The 26,940-nt window shown below is 42.5% G+C and overlaps 1 protein-coding gene across 3 annotated transcripts in view; it reads right to left on the bottom strand.

Moving 5' to 3' along the window:
• Positions 1 to 26,940, bottom strand: part of MEIS3 (Meis homeobox 3) — a 76,437-nt gene that overhangs the window by 6,478 nt on the left and 43,019 nt on the right. The window contains exons 8-12 of one of the 3 annotated variants that reach the window (XM_089684244.1): positions 20,336 to 20,481; positions 6,859 to 6,935; positions 6,365 to 6,423; positions 4,781 to 4,870; positions 3,322 to 3,406 (exon numbers count right to left, since the gene is read on the bottom strand). In XM_089684244.1, coding sequence (XP_089540370.1) covers positions 3,351 to 3,406; positions 4,781 to 4,870; positions 6,365 to 6,423; positions 6,859 to 6,935; positions 20,336 to 20,481 — 428 coding nt within the window. In that variant the 3' untranslated portion in view covers positions 3,322 to 3,350. Of the gene's footprint in view, positions 1 to 3,321; positions 3,410 to 4,780; positions 4,871 to 6,364; positions 6,424 to 6,858; positions 6,936 to 20,335; positions 20,482 to 26,940 lie in introns of all 3 variants that reach the window. The other 2 variants (XM_089684243.1, XM_089684242.1) reach the window with 2 other exon arrangements.

Raw genomic sequence — 26,940 nt, 5'->3', positions numbered from 1 at the left:
CCCTTCGACGAACCCCACAGAATGGATCAGATCTGCAGACTGAGCATAATGAATCAGACTCCAATCCATTATGCTCCCCAATCCGCAGATCTGATCCATTCTGCGGGGATCGTCAGCATGCAACCTATACGGGGTGACACCGGACCCGCTCCACGAAAAGGTAAGTTGTAAAGAAAGCAGACGATCCTCGCAGGATGGATCAGATCCATCCTGTGGGGATCTCGTCGGCTTGCTTTACAACTTACCTTTTCGTGGATCGGGTCCAGTGTCACCCCGTGAGATAGGTGTCACGCCCTGTGGTAGATGTCACTAGGTGCAGCGCGGACCCCCAGCACCTGCCTCGGGACGCCACTAATTTACGCCCCTTGAGGGTTAGGGACTGATGTGACTGTACAATATATATGTAAAGCGCTGCGTAAATTGACAGCACTATATAAGTACCTGAAATAAATAAAGCAAAAAAGGGGCGCACTCTCCTCATGCATTAGGAATTTATTGAACATGACAAAAGTATATACTCACAAACCAAGAGTCATGTAAACAAACAAGGAACCAATGTGAAAGTCCCAGCAAACAGTGGTCTTGTGACAGGGCACTCTAATGCGTTTCGGGAGACGTGCTGCTCTGAGGGAGTACGTCTCCCGAAACGCGTTAGAATACCCTGTTGCAAGACCACCATTTGCTGGGACTTTCACATTGGTTCCTTGTGTGTTTACATGACTCTTGGTTTGCGAGTATATACTTTTGTCATTTTCAATAAATTCCTTTTTATCATAGTAATGCACGAGGAGAGTGCGCCCTTTTTTTGCTTTCTTCCTGACACATCTCCGTGTAACTCCTACTTTGTTATGCATATATTGTCAAAACTGAGAGTGTACTGCTTCCAAACAAAATCCGTAACAATGCAAAATATGTGTCACAAAAGGCTATAATGGAAGCTGCCTCCGCCCAACTCTCGGCTGGTACCAGCGCTGTAGAATACAGTCAATGCTCTGAAGAAAATATGCAGCTGGGGAGTAAAACTTCAACTGGAAGTTTCTGATTTGTGACAGATCCCTTTCCACCTGTACTAATGCTGGCCATTCACTATCAAAATTTTATTACAAATTTTTAAATTTCAAGGACACTTGCTTGATTTTCTAATTGTTACTGGGGTCCAACTGGCTTTTGTTTTCAACTGCAAGAAAATTCTAAGGAGCAGGATTGAAAATTTTTTTCCTAACAAATTTTTAACAGTGAATATGGTTTTAGTTCAGGAACGAGCATTCCTTTGAAAATTGAATGATAAAAGCAAACAAAATGTTGAAGCACTTTCAAATGACATTTGTGAAGTTATCAAATGTACAGAGAATATTTGTACTAAAATCTACTAGTGTATTGCCAGCTTTAGAAAATATGTGGGTAGCCATTGATGACATCTACTGAATATGCAAAATTCCTTGGCTGTCAAGCTGAACTACAAACTTCTATGTTCTGTTGTCACTTAGTGTTTGGTTGTTCCAGGGTAGTCATTCAACATAGTTACATAGTTATTCTGGCTGAAAAAAGACAAAAGTCCATCCAGTTCAACCATTAAAAAAAAAAAGTTATAATCCTACGCCCACATAATAATGCCAGAGACAGCCAGGCTAGCGTTTTCCGAAAAAGGCCAACTTACATATTTCTCTTACAGGGGCACTCAGGGCTGCTGTTAGAAATCACAGGGCCCCATACAGCCAATCTGACAGCCCCCCCCCAAAAAAAAACCCCAGTTATGAATGATCACAGTGACTGAGCACTACCGATCACTCATTGTGTTCATTCAGGAAAGGGAGGAGCTAGTAAATGTGACATTTACTGGACCCTTCTCCCACTCTCCATCCTGAAGGATCCTATTGTGTACTTTCAGCTGTCAGTGAGAAGGAAAGTAGGGAAGCTGGCAGCATTGTGGGGGTCGGGGGCAGACAGGGGTACCTGGGCTGCAGGGGGAAACATATGGTGTACAGGGAGGGTGATGGGTGCAGCAGGGGCAATTACTGAAACCGATCCCCTGTATGGCTCTCTCTGCAGCAGCTGAAAGCCAGCGGGAGGGAGAGGAGAAGAAGCCAGCTTTCAGCTGCTGCAGAGAGAGCCATACAGGGGATCGGTTCCAGTAATTCACTCCACCAACCCCCCCCCGTGATGATCATCCTCCCTGCTCACACTGGGCATGGTTGAACTGACCTGTGCTTGTGTTCGATTGCCCCCACTCCCTTGCTAGTCTGCGCTCACATTGTGCTTCAAAGGAAGTGTTCCCGGGAATGCTTATGTCATCACCTCTGCCAGAGAGAACACGGTGATCTCAGATTTTGTCCTTAGCGATCTATGGATAGTTCAATGCTCAGGCACAGTTTGCGCTCACACTGAAGCAAACCGCACCAAACTACAATTGAACCTTGCTCCACACCACCTTTTCCAAGCGGTCCCGGGCACAGTATGCTTAACCATACCTGAGCATGGTTGAGAATGCTGCACAAATGAACCAGACCAGGGGGTGAACAGTGCTCAGGAAAAGTTAAAACTGCCAGTGCGATTACACCCCTAATACAGGTTTCCCGTAATCACCAGTTTGTAGAATTCTAGTCTAACATGGATGGAAGTGGAAATGTTGCAATAGGTAAGCTCTACCTGCAAAAAAAACTCTTCGGCAGACTATGGAATGAATGTGTTTGTACCAAAATTTAATATATTTTTTTTAAATCTTCTCCCTTTGCATAATGGCTGAATGTCTACCTTGACACTGATGAATAAATAAAAGATGTTGCTCATCACAACCAATGACATCTAGGTTCCAATTTTTTTCTCATGCAGTGCAAAAAGTAGCAGGAATCTGATTGGTATGGACAACAGTATTTATTATATTCTTCATCTCTATCCATGTGCACTCATCCCTGCAGACATCCCATACTACCAGTGTTCCTTGTATATCGGCACACTGTGAAGGGAACTGTTTTGTTGACCAGACGTTATTCCCATTAATCTGATGGTTGGGGTGCTCAGGAAAATTGGTTCAGCACAAATACTAGTTTCTTCTGAGAAAACAACTGAAGTTCATGAAAAGTCAAGTAATTGAGAATTTGTGCCAACATTTCATCCATACTTCAAATACCACACATGCAGTGATGTACATGCATGTGACATCCGTGAGAGAGGCATTACATGTGGTGTGACGACATGAGAGAGAGAGGTAAGGGTGATGTGGGTGTGGAATGACAGAGTTTAAAGGGAAATTGTGATTGACAAGCACCCTGCCCCTCCCCATTACAGGTCAAAAGATTAAAATATATATAAATAGTTACTTACATCCCTAGTACCAGAAAGGTGGCAGGGGGTTACATGTAGTGCCACTGCCCTTCCATACCTACGGCCATGCCTAAGCCTCCCATGGCTCCTAGGGGAAGACAGGCAACTAAGACTGCAAGAATAACACTGTGGTACAGTCACCACCCACATGCCATGTATTACCTGTCCTGGTCAGTCCACCCTCTTGCTCACTGCAAAAAGTCAGTGTGGCCACTAAGCTTGCCAGGCACGTACTGCCAAACTGGGAATCCCTTGTGCCCAAGCTCAATAACCAGTTTTAGGCAGTACCTGCAAGACCGTAAACCCAGTTATCACATTATTGGCTAGCCTAAGATCAGAAGCTGACCATACTCTAAACAGATTTTTTTTGTTCAGCCTGAGAGCTAAATGAAAAAAATCAAACAGATTCCTTCATCCACGCTACAAACCTGGATGGACGAATCTCCCACTGAGGTTACTGTGTTCTGACAGCTGGATGTCAAAATACAGTGAGTGCTGCCAAACAATGACTGCAGTTGATTGGCTGTATTCACTCTTCGACCAAGAATAATCCACCTTTTCTAACTGAAGGACATTGGGTGGTAGGATGCTGACAAGGCCACCCACTAATCGAATTTCGTCCATTTCATCACAAACCGGACAAAATTCAATCATTATTAGGCCAGCTTAAGCCTTTGCAGTACAGCATCTTGTCATTTCTCATGGAGAAATATTCAACCCAAAAGCTATCATACATAAGCATCTTAATCTCCTACAGTACTCAGCAAAACAAGACAATAAAGGGGATAACATTAAGACATTATAAACTACAGCAGGACCAATAGTTGCTTGGTTTTGCCACAAGAATATGAGTAAAAGCGGACCGGAAGTAATGCTACCTCTAACATCTTCTGAGCTACAGTGAACCTGTAGAGACAGAAAGATGGAAGCTGCCAAACCTAGTGAGTCACTGAACTGAACATTCATGCAGGATGGGAGTTCAGATCTTCAAACTTGATGGCTGTATGCTTGGTTCCGTGACTCACAAGGTAGTGAAGCTGGGATGGAGATGACAGCGCAAAAGCCTGCATCTTTTATGGGAACATGTCATAGAAAAAAACATGAAGGCTGCAGTGGTGGGCCGTTTGTTGTTAAAAAGTAGGGTGCCCTCCTTGGCTATCGCTAGCAGCCATATTTTCATCATAACAAGTTTACTATATAAACATTTCCACAATGGCAGCTCCACTGTTTCCTTCAGGTTTTTTTTTTTGATCATACATCACTATAATAGTGCCAGGGTACTTTACTAACTCCTTTTGCCTGTGTGACATCAAGTCCCTTCACATAAAGTATATCTAAGGCTACACAGTGTTCTTAAATAGCAGACAAATCTCATCAGAAGTGGAAAAGTGTGACTATCATACAATACTCCTCTATCTGGCCCCTTGTTTCTCCCCCATGTCCCAGTCCCATCTCTCACCTGGTGGGCGGATTCCCATGTGCTGCTGGCCGTCCATGACATATCCCCCCATGTTCTGACCGTCTGGGCTATAAGGTGCACCACCTTGACCTACGGTAACAACGACAATTCATTAGACTGTGCTTTGATGGTTACCATTTGTATTTATCTTTGATGTCTATTCTTTATTTTTGCTATTATATTAATAAACTTCTCTTTCATATTTCACCTAGTTCTATCTATCTGCTCCCATGGGTGATCTGCACACACCTGGAGTACAAAACTGTTGTCTATAGGCTGGCTATGCATAGCGCAGTGTACTACAGAATCAAAGTGATCCTGCCATTAAGCTAAACTAAGTGACGTATTTACTAATCCAATGTCTTAACATATCTGTGTAACTTCTTGAAACATTTTTTGGGAGCCCTGAAACCATGGCATGATGTAGAATTTGCGATTTCCCAAACTGCATATGCCTAACCACAGGCTGCAGCAATCTGACATGGAGCCCAGGTTAAAATGTAGAAACTGCACATGCCAAGCATCAGAGACTTCTAAGTAATCCAGAAAAAGATTCCAGAAGGTATATTGATATGTTGGCATGTTGTGGTACCCTTCTAAGCAGACAGATTAGTTGGTTTAGTGACAGGTTTTCTTTAATACCAATGCAGGGAAGTCCAGCTTGATTTCTCTATTAGAAAGAAAACTTGTACTGGGAAAAACAAACAGGCTTCCATAGCTGAACTTTACCTCTGTAATGCCAGTTGCCAGGCTCATCCAAAGGAATTCATCACTTTTTGCATGAATAAATATGCAGATCAGGAGTTCTAACTTCACTGGCTGCATGCTTGTTTTGACTAAAAGACTTGTTACTGAAGCCATAGACAGATACGTATATAGCATTTTCAGATGGCAGTCAACAATGGGTGTCCCACATTGTTCTCATGACAGGTTTTCTTTAAAGTGGGACTTCACTTTCTCAATCAACATCGACTACTTCTAATACTTATACTGCTAGCATTAGTAAATAGATAGGAAAATATGTCATATTAACTTGTTTTAAACTTTTTTTTACATTTCTTCAGTTGCTTCCTGTTTCCCATGCCTAGGCAAATGATGTCACACATCCCAGGAGTCTTCAAGAGGGGAGGGTTCTCAGTTCAGCCGATGCCTGAGCTAAGGGCAGATGGATTCCAGGAAGTAAATGCTACATGAATCATCTGCCCTTACTCAAGATGGCCATGGTAAGAAATGCCAGGGGGAGTTTTTCAAAATGATTTCTCAGCAAATTAAAGCATGGAGACATGGATGGATGGAGGAGTTTGCTTTGAATATTAAAAGTGAATTATATAGAATTTTTGGTTTGTGGTGCTCAGATGCAGTGCAGTTCCACTTTAAGTGCTGCATTCAGAACAGAAGATTGCATCCAGCATATGGATCATCTATGTTAGAAATACATATTTTCTTGGGTGACAAGATCTGCAGCCCTAATATAAAAGCACTTGATGTAATTTTACATTATAATAGAACCTGGCTCACTATAGTAGAATTCACTAAAAAAAGAGGAAGTAAATTCATTTCTGCATCCTAGGCCAGTGTACTTACCTGTGCGGTTTGATTGGTCAATCATTGGCTGAACAATCCGCCTTCTTGCATTAATGAACCTGTACCCCAAAGAGAAGAAATTAATGGAGATAATGAGAACATTTCTTAGGAGTAGACCATGACAGCACCTTACAATAATAGACTAATTTACCTTGGTAACAAAATTCATTTCTATGGCAATAAATTGCAGCTTTACATTTTATCTCTATTTATCTATGACACATGCAGAAGATATAGATATTTGTAAGGTGCTGAATTTGGCATCACCAACTTTTAGTGAACAGAATTCTCAGAATATTGGACAGCATGGATAAAAGTGACTGAATAACTGTCCTCATTGCCAACAGTAATAACCAGGTTATCCATTTCCAGTGCAATATGGACAAATGAATAGAAGGATCTGGATGGTTGTTACTGTTATCAAGAACAGTTCTTCTTTCAGAATTTTTAAAAACATTAAACTAGGACTAGGATGAGATTGTGAGACTACTTACCAATTATTGACCTGAAGTATCGTAAGCCCTGTGTCCTGTGCTAGCTGCTTCTTTTGTTCTTCTGAGGGGTATGGGTGCTTAATGGAGAAAAAAAATGGTTACACCAGATTGAATACATAGGATCCAACCCAATCAAAGAGTCAAAAATATCACATAAAACATGAATTTTATTATATGCTTTCATATACAGTCAAAGCTTTGCATGTCTGCTCATTAATCAGACCTGAATAGATAATACAGGAGGTGTAGATAGAGATTTCCTGTCTACTATTCATATAGAAAAACACCACATTCAGTCTTTGCTCTATGTGCTTGGAAGAAGTAATAGTTTATTAAAGCAACACTACTCTGCGAGGCCACAAAATGGATGAATTGAAAATAATATAAAGATTCTCTATGTGCATGGAAGAATTAATAGTTTATTAAAGCTCCACTACTCTGCGAATGCCACGGAATGGATGAATTGAAAATAATATAAAGATTCTCTACGTACATGGAAGAATTAATAGTTTATTAAAGCTCCACTACTCTGCGAATGCCACGGAATGGATGAATTGAAAATAATATAAAGATTCTCTACGTACATGGAAGAATTAATAGTTTATTAAAGCACCACTACTCTGCAAGGCCACGGAATGGATGAAATGAAAATAATATAAAGATTCTCTATGTGCATGGAAGAATTAATAGTTTATTAAAGCACCACTACTCTGCGAGGCCACAGAATGGATGAAATGAAAATAATATAAAGATTCTCTATGTGTATGGAAGAATTAATAGTTTATTAAAGCACCACTACTCTGCGAGGCCACGGAATGGATGAATTGAAAATAATATAAAGATTCTCTATGTGTATGGAAGAATTAATAGTTCATTAAAGCACCACTACTCTGCGAGGCCACGGAATGGATGAATTGAAAATAATATAAAGATTCTCTATGTGCATGGAAGAATTAATAGTTTATTAAAGCACCACTACTCTGCGAGGCCACAGAATGGATGAATTGAAAATAATATAAAGATTCTCTATGTGTATGGAAGAATTAATAGTTTATTAAAGCACCACTGCTCTGCGAGGCCACAGAATGGATGAATTGAAAAAATTGGAAAGATTCTCTATGTGCATGGAAGAATTAATAGTTTATTAAAGCACCACTACTCTGCGAGGCCACAGAATGGATTAAATTGAAAATAATATAAAGATTCTCTATGTGCATGGAAGAATTAATAGTTTAATAAAGCACCACTACTCTGCGAGGCCACAGAATGGATGAATTGAAAATAATATAAAGCTTCTCTATGTGTATGGAAGAATTAATAGTTTATTAAAGCAACACTACTCTGTGTGGCCACAGAATGGATGAATTGAAAAAATTATAAAGATTCTCTATGTGCATGGAAGAATTAATAGTTTATTAAAGCACCACTACTCTGCGAGGCCACGGAATGGATGAATTGAAAATAATATAAAGATTCTCTATGTGCATGGAAGAATTAATAGTTTATTAAAGCAGAACTACTTTGCGAGGCCACAGAATGGATGAATTAAAAATAATATAAAGATTCTCTATGTGAGTGGAAGAATTAATAGTTTATTAAAGCAAAACTACTCTGCGAGGCCACGGAATGGATGAATTGAAAATAATCTAAACATTCTCCAATAAATGTCCAACCATCTGCTTTGTTAAGTGGGAGCAAGAGGGTGACTTTTATGGTGTCCTTCTAGATCTATAGGACAGATGGGACCGGCACAAATAGCGCCTTTCTTTTTCAGGAGCCCAGGAAATGTGCAACTGGCCCTTTGCTTGATCAGGAGGACCTAAAATACAAAACAAAAAAATGGCCATGGAGCTGTCAAGGGCAGCAATGATGGATGGGATTGGGGGTCTTAGGTTGCAGCCAGTTGGAGACCTTTGCTTGACAGGTTAGTGACAGATGAAGGACATGAGTGCAGATGGGGGAGTTGAAGAGCACCGAGGCTAAATGGTTGTTAAGGGTGACCAGGCCACAACTTTTAAAATCTGCAAATATCAGTCTGTAACAAAGTTTTTCCTTTCAAATTTTCTGATGCGCACTTGCATACTTAACTAAATGGCAATGGAAGACCCAAACTATTTACTGAAGAGTTCCAAAAAAAACAGTATAAACATGCATACATTTGCCTTCTTACTAGGTACTGAGAACATTATCACATAAGAACATTCAGGTTCTGTGGGTATTCTGATACTATTAAGATTAATAGACAAGGCAGATAAGGTGCAAAATGGTTGCTCTACATACTTAATGATTTATAGAAATCGGAACTGCTGGGAGTACCAATCAAATGAAATTTCATTTCCTAGTGCTCATTAGAAGATGAAGGATAACCTAATTAGTTGCTGAGGGCAACAGCCTTAGTTTTCTTCTGCACCAGTGTCCAGCTGCCACAGAATCTCAATAGGCTGACCTTACCTTATGCAGTATTCCCATTTCAGGCTCATTCTAAATATCCGCTAGGTTTGCAAATCTCAAACCTTGCTTCCATAGGAACACAGGCTGATGCTTTCACTGTGTAGTTCAAATATGTTAAATACATTATAAACAATGATAGTTGTACCTGCCAGTCTCAGAGGACAGGCAATGTTTGCATGGGTACGATGGAGTGGCTGAAGACCATCAGCATTAAATGGCATTCAGTGAATTTACCGCACAAGTATATTACCACTTGTATTTCTGAATCCTGACAGCTAGTTCTTTTCTATAATTCGGGTTAGCTTACACTTTCATTACAGATGAATACAAATAATTAAAAGAAAATAATACTCTCTCCCGATTCTAGTTTTTCCTTTGACTGAGTATGAATGGTTTACCATGGATGAAGCTTTAAAGGGCATTAGCAAAGATTTTACAGAAGAACATATGCTGTGGATCATGGGAAGCTGTGACAGGCCTAATCCAATTTGAGATGGCAGATGCAAATCAAACGCACAGCATACTGCTCTAGCTACAATTGTGAATGGCCATATAGTTGCCTCTGAACTAACAATAAGCTTGCATCTCTACATACAATTATACTTTATAAAACAATGATTAGTGCATTTTAATGGTGTAAAGTACCCTCCTTAAAGGAAACAGTGCAGAGGTCTTTGTTGGGCTACATGTAGTGTTCGTACCACATCGTATGGTAATGAGTATCCACGTATGAGCACCTATGTGCCACACATTATGGAAAAACACAGTAAAGCACTGTAGATGTGCTTTGGAATCTTATAAATAAATAATTGTACCCCAACACACATCTACAATGCATTGCAATATACCTGTGTTATAGCGTACTGCAATGCGCAGATGCCTATACTACATGCGTACTGTTGCCCTGCACCAGAAATCATACTGAACCTATGTTTATCTCTGCCATTGACACTTCCACCTAGCTGCACTAAGGTTGTCGGTTCAAATCCCAACAACGACACTACCTACCTGGAGTTTGCATGTTCTCCCTGTATCTGCGTGGGCTTCCTCTGTTACTCCGGTTTCCTCCCAGACTCCTGTCTAAACTGACCCTAGTATGTCTGTGTATGAATGTGAGTTCCGGACCTTAGATTATAAGCTCCTTGAGGGCAGGAACTGATGTGAATGTATATGTGTAAATCTCCTACAGTGTAAGCTCCAAGGAGTTGTTGGCGCTATATAAATCCTGTATAATAATAATATTAATAATAATAATAATAATAATAAAGTGCTGCATAAATTGATAGCCTATTACCTATAATAAATAAATACAAAATAAATAAACCCATTCACTGTGAATGAGTTTCCTAACATATCTTGCCTGGGTGTACAAAAGCACCTACAAATTGTATTTTGTGAATGGGCCTTTTTTGACATGTTGGGAGACCTGTATTGCCACAGTAATCAATACACCTTTTCCTTACATTTCCAGATTTTTAACACAACTGGCAGCACAGAATATTCTTTGATTGCTTAGACAGAAGTGACGTATCTTAATATAAAGGAGATGTCAGGCAGTGATTTCATGGCCAAGATCCTATCTTATTCACAAATAACTCTACATGTGTCACGATTCTGGCATTTTTTTTCCAATTGACTTTCACACAAGGGTGCTGCAGAATTCTTCACGTCAGTGTGAAATTTTTATAACGTTACTGTGACATGGCCCTAAAATGGAAACATGGGTGATTTTGCTTGAGTTCTGTGAAGGACTCCTCCAGCCAATACTAATATTTCATTTTAGGTGGGTTTAATCAGGGGCATAGCAGTTGCACATGAAGCTAGGCCCTTGCACTTGGTCTTGTGACAACTGATATCATATCAAGTTAAGCTGGCAATAGACAGCTCTTAACAGGCCAAGATTCAAACCATGTATGGGCAGGCTGATTACACCCAAGGTGATCGATTAATAAACTTGGTTACAGCCAGCCTGTCAGAATTTTCATGCCATTTTTGCCAGTGGCTATAGTCGTAGCGATAATCGCTGTGTGTTCTCCCATCCGGGACCGCTCCCCCCTCCCGCAAAGAGAACACAACAGCTCCACGTGAGGGATTCCTCCATCAACACTGACTGTGATGGGGGAATCAAGCAAAAATTGCACCATCGATGGCTGGCTTAAGATAGAGGAATGGTCCAGACTTTGAACTGGGGCACCAACATCTGTAGATAAGCCACAACGTTTGACCGCATGCAAATGTTGATATAACCCTCTTGTATTGAACTGTATTGTGGCTGTATTGTCTCCCGTTATATTGTAAAGTGCTGAGCAAACTGTTGGCGCGATATAAATCCTGTATAATAATAATCCTTTTGAGACTAGAGTGGTCCGATTGTCTTTGCCCCATCCTATATTAAAGGAATGTCTTAGATTCTAAGCTCGAAAGAGCAGGGCCCTTGAACCCCTTGTGTTTTGTTACTGTATTGTCTCATGTTCTGTCCCCCACTATAATGTACAGCGCTGAGCAAACCTTTTGGCCCTATATAAATACTGTATAATAATAATAATTATTATTATTATACAGTATTTATAAAGCGCCAATAGTTCGCTCAGCGCTGTACATTACAAAGGGGGACAGAACATGTGACAAAACAATACCAATACAATGTGATACACGAGGGGTTCGAGGGCCCTGCTCTTTCGAGCTTACAATCTAGGAGGGAGGGGGTGGTGGCACAGGAGGAGATAGCTGTGGGGGATGGGGTGGTAGGAAGAGTGGAGGAGGTCGGCAAGTTAGCAGGGGGTGGGGTAGGCTTCCCTGAAGAGATGGGTTTTCAGGGTGCGCCTAAAGGAGAGAAGAGTAGGTGATAATCTGATGGGTTGGGGCAGGGAGTTCCAGAGGATGGGTGATATCCTGGAGAAGTCCTGGAGGCGGGCATGGGAGGAGGAGACCAGGGAACTAGAGAGAAGGAGGTCTTGTGAGGAGCGGAGTGTGCGTGCTGGGCGGTACTTGGATATTAGGTCAGTGATGTAGTTCGGGGCAGTATGGTGGACAGCTTTGTACGTCAGCGTTAGGATTTTGAATTTGATCCGTTGCGCAATCGGAAGCCAGTGGAGGGATTGGCAGAGGGGGGTGGCGGAGACAGAGCGGTTAGAAAGGTGAATGAGTCTGGCAGCCGTATTCAGGATGGACTGAAGCGGGGATAGCCAGCGGCGAGGCAGGCCAGTGAGGAGGAAGTTGCAGTAGTCGAGTCGTGATATGATGAGAGAGTGGATGAGCTGTTTAGTGGTTTCTGGGGTTAGGAACGTGCGGATTTTGGCGATGTTGAGGAGGTGGAGTCTGCACGAGTTTGTTAAAGATTGGACTTGGGGCTGGAAGGATAGGTTGGAGTCCAGAATGACACCCAGTACTCTGGCCTGCAGGGCGGCTTTGATGGTAGCGTTGTTGGATGTGACGGAGAAATCAATGGGGAGTGGTGTCCGGGCTGGGGGGAAGACAAGAAACTCGGTTTTGGAGAGGTTCAGTTTAAGGAAGTGGAGCGACATCCAGTCTGATATGTCGCTCAGTAGGTGTGTGATTTGGGCTGAGACCAAGGGGGTGAGGTGGGGGGTTGAGAGATAGATTTGTGTGTCGTCGGCATAGAGGTGGTAGTTGAAGCCGTGAGAGTGTATGAGTTGGCCAAGGGAGGAGGTATAGATGGAGAAGAGAAGGGGCCCAAGGACAGAGCCTTGAGGGACCCCAACAGAGAGGGGGAGTGAGGGGGAGGTGGTAGCATTATAGGTAACGCTGAAGGAGCGTTGTGATAGGTAGGATGAGAGCCAGGAGAGAGCAGAGTCTCTGAGGCCGAGGGAGTGTAGTTTTTTGAGGAGGAGGGGTTGGTCGACTGTGTCGAAGGCCGCAGAAAGGTCAAGGAGTAGGAGCACTGAATAGTGGCCATTAGCTTTGGCGGTTAGCAGGTCGTTGGAGAGTTTGAGTAAGGCGGTTTCGGTGGAGTGTAGGGGACGGAAGCCGGACTGTCGGGGATCGAGGAGGTTGTTGTCGTTGAGGTGAGAGCATAGGCGGGTGTAGACTAGGCGCTCGAGGAGTTTAGATGTAAATGGGAGCAGGGAGATGGGTCTGAGGTTGTTCGGGTCATTGGGGTCCAGGGAGGGCTTTTTAAGTATGGGGGTGATGTGTGCATGTTTCAGAGGGGAGGGGAAAGTGCCTGAGGAGAAGGAGAGATTGAAGATGTGGGTGAGGGAGCGTAGGATGGAGGAGGAGGAAGGTCGTAGGAGTTGTGAGAGGATAGGGTCGAGGGGGCAGGTGGTGAGGCGGGCATCAGAGAGGATCTTGGAGACTTCCTCGATGGTAGTAAGGTCAAAGGTGCGGAGTGTGGGGGGAGCTTCAGTATGAGGAATGTAGGGTGGGGTGGAAGAGGAGGTCAGAGCAGTGGTGGGGCCATGGGAGAGGGGTGATGAGGGGGTAGCTGAGTGAGGGTGAAGGGGGTTGGAGAGAGTTTGAGCAGCGACGAAGTCCTGAGCAGCGAGCAGCGACGAAGGGCTGAGAGGGTGTGTGAGTTGCGGCAATGTCCTTGCGAATTGTGTCAATCTTGTTTTTGAAGTGACTGGCAATCTCAAGGGCAGTGAGTGATGTGCTGGGTGGAGGGGGGGGGTGGAGAGAGTAGAGAGTTGAAGGCAGAGAAGAGTCGGCGAGGATTGGAGGAGAGGGCCTTGATGAGGGCCAAGAAGTAGGCCTGTTTGGCAGCATGGAGGGAGGAGGTGTAGGTGTGGAAGGCAGATTTGTAGCGGGTGAAGGCTTGTTGGGATTTGGTTTTGCTCCATAGTCGCTCCAGGGCACGACTTTGTCGTTTGAGGGTTTTGGTGTGATCAGTCTGCCAGGGCTGGAGCGGTCGGGGTCTGATGTTGCGTGTGGTTAAAGGTGCTAGTGATAATAATAATAGTAATGTCTCTGGATTTCAAAGTTATTTGTTCATTGCAGTTTTTAAAAGATAAGTTCATCTTTTAGACAAAAATAATAAATGCACATTTTTTTGCAGGTAAAAAATTGTGCATTTTATTATTTTTGTCTGCAGGAGCCTGGAAGACCTGTCAGAATATCTGCTTGCCGTACGGGATGTACGGACAAGCAGATATACTGACAGGAAGCTTCAATGAAATGCGCTGTGGAGTGCCGTGGCAGTTCATTGAAAACTAAAAGTTGACAGCTGCTAAGGCTGTTGGGACTTGCAGTTCATTCATTCATTCATTCACGGAAGTCCATGAATGAATGACAGGGAGTCCTGCACGGCTGCACTATTTTTAAATTTGACAGATATTACGGGAGAAGTTTCCCTGTACTATCTGTCAGAGGGAGGAGGGGGCGGCAGCTGCGGCAATGCAAACATGTTACATATTTCACCCTAAAAATGGGTGAAACATGTAACATGTTCCCAAAGGTGAACTTTAAAGCATCATCAGGGTGTGTGACACCATCATTTGGCTTAGTACTGGCTGTGACAGTTTGGTAGAACTGCATATTCAACTCAACATAACTTGCTACTGGAGCCTCAGAGCAGCCAATCAAAACTGATCAAACAGTTCTGAGTGAAGTTAGACTGGCTGTAGATGGATCAAAATTCAGCCTGTTCAGCAGGGGCTGGCCTTGTTTTTATCCATCTAAAGCCATTCCTGCTCGACAGAAGTTTATCTAATGATCGACTTTCTGTCCAACGGGACTGTTGGAACATTTTTCTCGATCAGCGTGCTGTGTGGATGGAGGAATCCCTTTGTTTTTTTTTTATCAGCCTCCTGGCTGATTGAAAAAAAAAAAAAGAAAAAGTGTTACTAAACCCACAACAGTAAAATCAGTCTGTATATGCAGTAAAGCATGCTTGTTATACTCACTGTGGAACCTAAGGGGTTAATCCTCTGCATTGTGTAAAAAGGATGTTTGATCCTTTCTTCTTTGCCCCTCCTCTTGTTGAAATGACCACCTGATACAGACTGAACCTGTAGCCCTTATGCACATGCTCAGTTTGGTGTGTATTGCTAGAGAGATTTTTTTTTTTCTTGGGAGAGTGCATGTGATTAGCACAGGGCCAATCAGGACTGTCCAGACAGAGGTCAGGGGATTTCCATCCTCCTAGAGCAGAAAGAAAACTCCTCCTACAAGCTTTAACTAGTGGTGGGCTGGACACTGATATAAGCCACAAGACTGCTCTAACTGCTGATGAGAAAAGGTATTTAGCAGTTTATATTTACTACAATAATTGCATTTACATGTTCTGTATACTGTGGGAGACCAGATATAGTGAATGCAGGGTCTGGGGAGACCAGATATAGTGAATGCAAGGTCTGGAGAGACCAGATATAGTGAATGCAGGGTCCGGGGAGACCAGATATAGTGAATGCAGGGTCTGGGAAGACCAGATATAGTGAGTGCAGGGTCTGGGGAGCCCAGATATAGTGAATGCAGGGTCCGGGGAGACCAGATATAGTGAGTGCAGGGTCTGGGGAGATCAGATATAGTGAATGCAGGGTCTGGGGAGCCCAGATATAGTGAATGCAGGGTCCGGGGAGACCAGATATAGTGAATGCAGGGCCCGGGGAGACCAGATATAGTGAATGCGGGGTCCGGGGAGACCAGATATAGTGAATGCGGGGTCCGGGAAGACCAGATATAGTGAATGCAGGGTCCGGGGAGACCAGATATAGTGAGTGCAGGGTCCGGGGAGACCAGATATAGTGAATGCAGGGTCTGGGGAGACCAGATATAGTGAATGCAGGGTCTGGGGAGACCAGATATAGTGAGTGCAGGGTCTGGGGAGACCAGATATAGTGAGTGCAGGGTCTGGGGAGACCAGATATAGTGAATGCAGGGTCTGGGGAGACCAGATATAGTGAGTGCAGGGTCTGGGGAGACCAGATATAGTGAATGCAGGGTCTGGGGAGACCAGATATAGTGAGTGCATGGTCTGGGGAGACCAGATATAGTGAGTGCAGGGTCTGGGGAGACCAGATATAGTGAATGCAGGGTCTGGGGTTTAGTAATACATTAGCCTTGAAGAATTACAAATTGTATTCATCACCGACCTGTCATGTTACATAGAAGTCTTAAGCTGGCCATTGTCGATTTGACCCCAGTGACCATTAGAAAATAGAAAAAATGTTTTGATATCGAAAATTTTCCAACAAAATTCTATTCTTTACAGATGTCCTGCATTTTCTACATTGGCTGAAGAATTTCTTACCATCCTCCAACAAGCAGAGGAAATAACACAGATAATCAGGGGTGTGTGATGTGGGTTCCCCCTTGCCTATTCGCCTGTCAGATGTAGCTCTTCCTCAGCCAGCCAGCTCTCCCTCCCCGGTGCCTGCCTGCCGCTAAGCAGGTTCAGGGTAATTACCTAGAATTGATTACCCGTTTACCAGCTTCTAATAGGTTTATAGCTTCGTCAATTAGTAACTAATTGGTCAGCGTTCATTAACTCTGCTTTGTTTAACTAGGCAGGGACGGGCTCCGTTCTGACTAATTGTTTCTGTGCACTCCGCTAGCTGAGATGTAGCCCGGGGCGGACTTCATGGGTAGCTGCAGCCGAGACTCTCAGCTTTTATGCCGCTTTAGTAATTTTTAATTGGGTCTGCATCGCAAAGATTTCTCAGCATGGAGTGGGGCAGAGTGTACCCTCTGGTGCAAATGGTTAAACGCAAAGGATGCACTGACAGCACAATATATAAAGCTCCAAGTCCTCTGTCTAATCACATTACTTCCTATGGTCAATTTTTTCTGCATAGTAAGGAGCACTCTGCAACAGTATTCTCTGTAAAGCAAGTGGAAGATATGAAATGGCTTCATACAAAGAAACAGTAGTGGATCCAGATCTCTTGCAGGCCAAATACGCCTTAGACTGTAAGCTCTTTGAGGGCAGGTATTATTGTGAATGTACAGTATGTAAAGATCTGTGTAAACGGAAGGCACTATATAAATATCCGTAATAAAGGAATAAATAAAAACCAGTGCTAACCTCTTCTCTTTGCTTTTCAGCCATACCTTCCAGGAAGGCGCTGCCTGACCTCCAATTCCTCTCCATATGTAGTCAACTCATCCCTTTGACCTGCTCCCCAGTCATTACCTCCATAACAACATCAGTGCACAAAACTGTAATAAACCACCCTATGCTGCCATTACAAGATCTGACTGATATATAAATACATAATAAAATGTTGCTCCTTATAAACACCCTATACAAGGAAATCAGTCAGATAAGGTAACATGTAACTTACTACAACATAAATGTAGATCAGTGTTTCTCAACCCTTTTTCAGTCAAGGCACCCTTTAAAATTATAGACAGTCCCGAAGCACCCTTTAAAATTATGGACAGTCCCGAGGCACCCTTTAAAATTATGGACACAGTCCCGAGGCACCCTTTAAAATTATAGATGGTCCCGAGGCACCCTTTAAAATTATGGACAGTCCCGAGGCACCCTTTAAAATTATGGACAGTCCCGAGGCACCCTTTAAAATGATGGACAGTCCCGAAGCACCCTTTAAAATTATGGACAGTCATGAGGCACCCTTTAAAATTATGGACAGTCCCGAGGCACCCTTTAAAATTATAGACGGTCCCGAGGCACCCTTTAAAATTATGGACAGTCCCGAGGCACCCTTTAAAATTATAGACGGTCCCGAGGCACCCTTTAAAATTATGGACAGTCCCGAGGCACCCTTTAAAATTATAGACGGTCCCGAGACACCCTTTAAAATTATGGACAGTCCATTCTAAAATGTGAAAAACTATTCTAGTTTTATATAACACAGCAACATCCACACACGTAAGACACCCAACATTACAGGTGATTTATTCTTCCAAAGCAAATACACTTTTGCACACTGGTACTGACTAGTATTCCAATGTTTCTCTTCTCCCTCAGGTTTTTCTCTATCACTGAGCTAACGTGACCCCAGCACTGATGGAGAGGGGCGGGCGGGGGTCAAACCTAGGATGCTGTGCAGGCAGCAGACATCCTCCCTGGCAACTGATGATGTCATTGGTTGTCAGGATACCAGCGGCTAGAAGGTCGTAATGGTGCACAATGAAAACCTGTGGCTTTGTGTAACTAAAATGCAGGCTTGTTCCACCCACTGGCTTGTATACAATGTTTTGGCAATTTTTAGACATTTTGCCAAGGCACCCTTGAAGAAACCTCAAGGCACCCCAGGGTGCCCGGGCACCCGGGTTGAGAAAGGCTGATGTAGACAGAGGGCATATCCTGGCTAAGGCTCCATTCACACCAATACGTTTTTTAGTGCTTTTTGCAGAAACGCACTACAGTCCATTTAACATGGTTTCCTATGGAACATGTTCACATCTATGCTTTTTTGAGCTGCTGAATTTTTGTAAATTTTTTCCGCATTTTGTATTTTTATTCTGCCCTGCAAAAGAAAAATTCCACTTTAAAAAAAAAAGCTGAACAAAACACGTCAAAAACACATTAAATACACGTACAAAATGAACTGCGAAAAGCAGTGCAAAATGAACAAAAAGCAAACTGCATAGGTATGAACGGAGCCTAATACTTACTCATTAACTAGAGCAGGGAGCAAAAAAACCATAAAGACCAATTCAATTGTCCCCATACAGTCCAGCTCGGATGTGCAACATCACATTTGTAAGACTGAGCTCTTCTAACCTGAATAGTGTTTGCCAGCCCAATCTTTTATATTATGGGCTTCTCTATATAAGCCTTAAGCACAGCCACTATTACTAACTTATTTAGAGAAGTACAAGTTCCTAAGCCCTCATCTTCATTCTATTACTATTTGTTGGGTCACTGACCCAAAACAGGTTTCTACAAGTTAGGTGTCCCAGCACTTTACTGGCTACATGCTTCTGCCTGGTCAGTGAAAGACTTAAGCTGGCCATAGGCGTGAAACCCGAACAAAAATTTTGAATTGTTTGTTTTTTCACATTGTTAGTGTGCCAGCTGCAACACGCGATTTTCAGCTGCAGCACGCGATTTTCATGCCGCAATCAAAAGTGACTGATCCAACATTTTTATTAAAAAGAATAAAACAATTGATGGTACAATTGTATGAGCTATTTTTTTGCTCGATAGATATTTTGGATTTCGAAGAGGACAAAAGCCCATCGCACCAAAATCAGCAATGGAAGCTCCTTTTTTCCTTCCCTAAAGAACTTCTTGAAAAATGAACTCAGCATCCATATTTCAATTCTGATAGATTTCCTTAAAGCTAAGAAAGAGGCAAAAATTGACATAGCATTGGTAAGGTATCAAATTCCTATACTGAATACACAGTCTTTGCCAAATGTTATTGCTGCCAGAATAAATCAGTGAGTAGCCAAACAGCTCCGGGCCCCCTAGGATTCCAGGCCCCATAGTAGTCTAAGGCTTCACATCTCTGCGGGTGGTGCGGCTGCGGATCCGCACAAAAATCCGTGCAGCCGCACCACCCGCACCACCCGCACAGAGAAATGCGGACCCGCAGGCGGGTGCCATTAGTTCTAATGGCACGCCGCCCACGCTGGAAAACGCAACCGTACTGGCAACCAAGGTTCCTGCATGGGCTGCGTTTTCAGAAGAAGTGTAGGGACTTCTCTGTGTGTCACAGGCACAGGAGTCCATTCAAATGAATGGGCTCTCGTGCCCGCGCAAAATGTATATGTGAACCAGGGGTTATAGTCTGCTGTGGATATATGAAGGCTTATTTCCTAGTCTAGGCAATGTCAGGTGACAACATAACACAGCTTGTTATGACAACGACTATATCTTGTATGATAACATTAGTCTGCAGTGCAACACCATGGTTGTTCTTTACTGCTCCTTCACGCAATGCATGCCTTTTGGAGCAGACACCTCCACAGCTTTGAAGCACGGAAGAAGATTGGTTGCAGTGAAACACAGCTCTCCTAATAGCTAATCTTTATATTAAAAACAACAATACAAATATTGAAGAGCAAACATCAAAATGAACAAAAAGTATGTGTTTACTGAAAACATGTTTTACTTCGCCTTTTAGTGTTTTGACCTAGCATCAGATTTTCTTACCGAAAGGTGCTGGAAGAGCCACGCTCTCATGATGTTTGTGGCGACTTTAGGGAAAATCCCTCGTTTCTTGTTCCTTTTTTTGTCCCTGTCTAACTCATCGTCGTCCCCCGTACTGGGCGAGGCCACACTGTTGTCTAGACAGTCACCTATAGGGGAAAAAACAATGTACAATATTATTATTATACAGGATTTATATAGCGCCAAGAAGTTTGCTCAGTGCTTTACAATATAACAGGAGACAATACAGCAACAATACAGTTCAATACAAGAGGGATAGGAGGGCCCTGCTCCTTGGAGCTTACAATCTATGAGGGAGGGGCTAGTGGTACAAAAGGTAGTAACTGGGGGTATGGACTAGTTGGAAGAGTAGAAGATTCTACTTTTAGCTGAGGGCAGGATAGGCTTCCCTGAAGAGATAGGTTTTCAGAGATCGCCTAAAAGTGAGCAGAGTAGGCGATAGTCTTATATATTGAGGTAGAGAGTTCCAGAGGATGGGGGAAGCTCTGGAGAAGTCCTGAAGACGAGCATGGGAGGAGGAGACAAGGGAGCTAGAGAGCAGGAGGTCGTGCGAAGAGCGGAGAGTACGGATAATACGTGTTAACAGGATACAGTTTGTGTTGTTCGCTGTATTTTCATTTGATATTAAATCTTACTTTCTGAAAATTTTACGAATGCCTATATTTTGTAGCTGAAATTTGACATTTACCAGACTGGGGTGGTCTCAGAACATACTCCTCCTAATAACACGACACAGTATCAGTAAATGTACACGGATAGAGGAATCTCCTTATATGAGCCACTTCTGCTGACTGCACATAATAAAATATACTTTATTGAGCAGCGCATCCAGATATACAACCCTGAAAGATGTGCGTATTACAGTAAAGGCATCACCATAAATGACTGGATTCCAGAAAAAAGCACAAAGATATCAGTCTATCACTGGTCACGCTTACTTTGTTTTTCCACTGCAGCCTCTTCAGATATTTTTTTTCACTGTAGCCTTTTCATTGTTATCAGTTCCACTATATTCAGAAAAGGTACAACACAAATTCTGCTGCATTGTGTGAGATCTCCTCCACCCCTGTTCCCCATGTGTGGTCCATCTATTGACATTGCTATTGCTTAGCAATCGATAGGCTGAAAGTTGGATAAACCCACAAAACGACTTGCTTCTTTTTAGAGAGAAGTGCAATTTAAGCTTTAAGTTACGTTTGCAGCTCTAAAAAAATTTTTGCTTCTCTTCCGAAGTTTATGTGACCTGCACTGTGCTACATTGTGCATAACTTGGCAGGTAAAACCAGATGAATTCAATAGCCATATTTCAGTAGACATTGAGTTTGGCTTCCATGCATCCACAAATCACCCAATGGAACTAACAAAATAATAAGTGGGTGGCGCTAGTGGAGAATTGTGAAAGAGGAGTCTCTCATGTTGGAAAGCAAGTGTACAATCCAAACACACACACATTCCTGCGTTAAACATGGCTGTGTGTATAAGTGGCTGGTAACTAACAGAATCAGTAAGGGAGAATGTCACCAGCACACCGAGGATCACCAATATGGGTCCAAAAGTGTTAATGAACTCAGTCTTGCAGGACCCCTTCATTAGGCATATGAAGGGGTCCTGCAAGACCTGGAAAAGTTGCCTTGCTGTAACTATGTGATCAATCATTAAATCTTTTTGACCCATATTGGTGATCCTTGGTGTGCTGGTGACATTCTCATGTTGGAAATTCACACTTGTTTGGGTCAGTCTGGAGTTATGAGGTTCATTGGAATGCCCCCCATCTTGGCTGACAGACAAGAAAGAGAATTTAGGGGAGAAAAGGTATAAATCAGATTATACTGATCCCATGAAGCTACCAGAGCATCCACTACTCCACTAAAAGATCCCTGTACCTGGAGACAAACCTGTAAAATTTGTTGTTGAACTGGGAATCCAGGAGGTCGACCTCTGGCATCCCCCACCTATGACACAGGTCCTGGATCACCTCCGGGTGTAGGGGTCACTCCCTGTGGGTCCAGACACTGCAATGAGGAAGCTTGCCTGCCAACTGCCCATGCCTTGGATGTAATGGGCAGATAAGGCTGGAATGTGAAGTTCTGCCCAAGACAAAATATTCTCTACCTCTCTTGCCATGCCAAGACTAGTTCCTCCCAGGTGGTTAATGTAGGCCACTGATATAGCATTGTCTAACTGAATCTGGATCGGATGACCTGCCAGCTGGGAAATTCACTATAGGAACAGTAAATCACCTGAAGCTTCAGAAAGCTGTTCATTCAATGAGATTTCTCCAATGTCTAAGTCCCCTGCAGTGAAAGAATGACCAGGACTCCAACTCAGCACTACAAGCTGAGATCTGGGATCAGAATCTTCAAAAATACAGAATGGAAGGACTTCCTCATCCCCAGAGCTGAATTCTTGAGCCACTAGACCAAGGACAACCTGGTCCTGGGTGCCAGACAAATAGGTTTGACCAGAGATTGGACTGACTTGTCAAAAAACAGCTTGTTGTGTTGAAGTTTTATGGAGTAGAACTGGAAAAATGGGATTGCCTTGAATGAGTTTACCATTAAACCCAGGACTCATGCAAAAGCGAAAAGTCAGTCCTCTGGATTAAACAAAACAAGTTTCAGAGCTTAAGTTTGAGGTTTCTCTGGGGAAAGAAAATTCTGGCTTTGAGATCCAAGATGGGGTGAATATTCCCTTTTTGCCTTGGGAACTGTGAACAAGTTGGAGAGGGAACCGTGAATTGTTCTGCCACAGAACTGCGCAATGATACCCTGGGGTCCACAAGACCTGCTAGTGCTACCTGGAGACCTGCTAATCTTTGTGATGACACAGGAATGCTGGAGCTGATGAACCGAAGAAGGGGGTGGGAGTGTAACTCTAGCTTGCAGCCCCTGGAAACCGCCTCCTACACCCAAGCATCTGAGATGCAAGCTGTCCAAATATCCACAAAGGCTAACAGACATCCCCCCACTTTGGAACCCTGGCAACCATAGCATACCTATTCAGCAGAATGTGAGGACTGTGATTTGCCTGGGACATGTCAGATTTGACTTTTAATAAGCTAATAACACAATTGCAGTCAAATTTTATAAAACATATGTTTGTTTACATGGCATACCTAAAAATTATTAAAAAAATAATAATTCTTACCCTTCTGGATGATTGTTTGGAGCTGGCCTCAAGCAGGCTGTAAGCTACTCTGAACATGATAGGAAACTCATTCGGTCCCCACTGACAAAGATGGATACGAAGAGTTTCCCCTCATTAGCACACAATGTCCAAAGCCAGTTTCTAGATAATCCTTTGTTAGGAAAGACCATGGTTAAAACTTTTTTACAACTGATAATGAGATCTGCCAGCATAGTACAGGCAAGGTTAATTATGGCTAACATTAAACCCCCAGCCACCTCGGCTTAGCAGAGGTAAACTTCAGTTCTGGAGTTTTCAGAAAAGAGCAAGTAAAAAGGTTTTTCTGCATTTTTGCATTAGTGGTTTGCTGTGTTTAGCCATGTATTTTTGTGTTAGCATTTTTTTTGCACACACAAAAAAATTTTGACTCAAAAAATGCACAAAAATGCTGGTTTGCCACATTTTACCGTGTTATACTGCATTTACCAACATTAAAACATTTTTACAGCTAAAAAACTCTTCTTGAAACCCACTAGTTCTGTTTTTATTCCCAGAAAACGCCCCTGCCAAAAAAGGCTGATTAAGGTTCCATTCACACCAATGTATTTTTTTGTGCTTTTTGCAGAAACGCACTACAGTCCATTTAACTTGGTTTCCTGTGGAACATGTTCACATCTATGCTTTTTTGAGCTACTGCGTTTTTGGAAAGGGTCAGGGACTTTATAAAAAGCAAAAAGCAGCATTTGTGCTACAGCAGAGTTCAATGGAGAATCTGCTGAAATGCATGGTAGTGCGTTTTTGCCCCGTTTTTGCCCCCTTTTGCATTTTTATTCTGTCCAGCAACGAAAAAAAATCCACTTTAACAAAAAAAAAAGCTGAACAAAACACGGTAAAAAAAGCATCTATAACGCATTAAAAAATTCATGAAAAACACGTGTAGAAAAATGAAAAACAAACTGCAAAAAGCACTGGAGAAAGCATCAAACGCAAAATGCATATACAGTTAGGTTCATATATATTTGGACACCGGCACAATTTTAGTTTTTTTCAGGTATTTACCGAAACATATTCTAGCTATAGTTACATAATGGATATGGGCTGAAAGTGCACACTCTCAGGTTTAATTTGAGGGTATGTACATCCAAAATGGAGGAAGGGTTTAGTAATTACAGCTCTTAAGAGTAGCCATCCCTCCTTTTCAAGGGACCAAAAATAATTGGACAATTGAATATAATCATAAATATGTTAATTTTTAATATTTTGTTGGGAATCCTTCACTGGCAATGACTGCCTGAAGTCTGGAACCCATGGACATTACCAAAGACTGGGTTTCCTCTTTCCTGATGCTTTGCCAGGCTCTAACTGCAGCTGTCTTCAGGTGTTCTTTGTGGATCTTTCTGCCTTTAGTTTTTCCTTCAGCAAGTGGAATGCATGTTCAATTGGGGTGAGATCAGGTGATTGACTCGGCCATTGCAGAATATTTCACTTTTCCTTCAAAAGCTCCTGGGTTGCTTTTGCAGTGTGTTTTGGATCATTGTCTATCTGTACTGTGAAGCGCCGTCCATCAATAAACACCAATGACCCAGTGCCACTGGAAGCCATGCATGCCCATGCCATCACACTGCCTCCACCATGTTTTACAGATGACGTTGTGTGCTTTGGATTATGAGCTGTTCCAAGCCTTTGCCACACTTTCTTCTTCCCGTCATTCTGGTACAGATTAATCCCAGTTTCATCCGTCCAAAGAATGCTTTTCCAGAACTGGTCTGGCTTTTTTTAGATGTTTTTTGGCAAAGTCTAATCTGGCTTTTCTATTCTTCTGGTTTATGAATGGTTTGCACCTTGTGGTGAATCCTCCGTATTTGCTCTCATGAAGTCTTCTCGATTGTAGACTTTGACAATGATACGCCCACCTCCTGGAGAGTGTCCTTCACTTGTCTGCATGATGTGAATGGGTCTTTCTTTACCATAGAGAGAATCCTGCGATCATCCACCACTGTTGTCTTCCATTGACATCCATGCCTTTTTATGTTGCTGAGTTCACCAGAGCATTCTTCTTTCCTCACAATGTACCAAACTGTTGATTTGGCCACTCCTAATGTTGCTGCTATCTCTTTGATGGATTTATTTAGTTTTTGAAGCCATACAATGGTCTGTTTCACTTGCATGGACAGCTGCTTTGAACGCATGATGTAGGTTCACAGCAATAGATTCCAAATGCAAATACCACACTTAGAATCAACTTCAGACCATTTACCTGCTTAATTAATGAAGAAATAACAAAGGAGTAGCCCACACCTGGCCATAAAACAGCTTTTGATTTAACTGTCCAATTACTTTTGGTCCCTTGAAAAAGGGGGGATGGCTACTCTTAAGGGCTGTAATTCCTAAACCCTTCCTCCAATTTGGATGTACATACCCTCAAAATAAACCTGAGAGTGTGCACTTTCAGCCCATATCCATTATATAACTATAGCTTCAATGTGTTTTAGTAAATACCTGAAAACAACTAAAATTGTGCCTGTGTCCAAATATATATGGACCTAAGGCTCCATGCACATGGGACGTTTTATTAACGTTAGTAACATTAGCTGTGTAAAGTCACGTTAAAAACATCAGATTTTCATAGTTTTTTACCGTTTTTGTATTAGCATTTTGCCATGTTTTTTTTCGTGTTTGCGTTTTTAGCGGTTTTTAGAGGTTTTTTTACCCAAAAAAAATCCTTTTTTGTCAAAAAAAGTCCAAAACTGCTGGTTTGCCTTAATTTACCGTGTTATACCACTTTTTACAGCATTTTTCAGCGTTAGAGCGTTTTTACAGCTAAAAAAACTCCTCTAGAAACCCACTAGTTCTGGGGTTTTTTTTACAGCTAAAAAACACCCCTGCCAAAAAATGTTGATTACAGTCTATGTGTGCATGGACACATAGGATAAAGTGCTGGGGGGTTTACTAGCTGTATAAAAAAATGTCAAAGCCAAAAACATCCGCTGTAAAAGGGTCAGGTGTGCATGAGGACTAACTGCATGTGAACGGAGCCTCAAGCCTATGTGTGCATGGAGACATGCATCATAACATGCTGGGTTTACTGGCTGTAGAAAAAAAAAGCCAGAATCCAAAAACAGCCGCTGTAAAATGCCCAATGTGTATGAGGCCTTAAAGTTAGCATGTATGCATATGACATTTGGTATGGGACAATGCATATTTGTTTATGAGTGATCCTACTAGATGGTCCATAAAGCTTGATACACTAAATGCTTGTAGCACTACCCCCTTAGGAGTCACTGAGTTTTGGGACCCCCTACAGCTTTGTAAATGAGAGCATGTAAGAAATATAAAATCATGCTTTGCTGGGGTTTTTTGCCTTCCTCTGGATCAACTGTGGGTGTAGGATTATACCTTTTTTTTTTTTTTAATGGTTGAACTGGATGGACTTGTCTTTTTTCAGCCAGACTAACTATGTA

The sequence above is a fragment of the Staurois parvus genome, unplaced genomic scaffold, assembly GCF_062004578.1.
Source record: "Staurois parvus isolate SC_StPar_1 unplaced genomic scaffold, SC_StPar_1.0 ptg000340l, whole genome shotgun sequence".
In the NCBI taxonomy this organism is placed as follows: domain Eukaryota; kingdom Metazoa; phylum Chordata; class Amphibia; order Anura; family Ranidae; genus Staurois; species Staurois parvus.
This window is presented reverse-complemented; position numbering and strand designations above follow the sequence as displayed.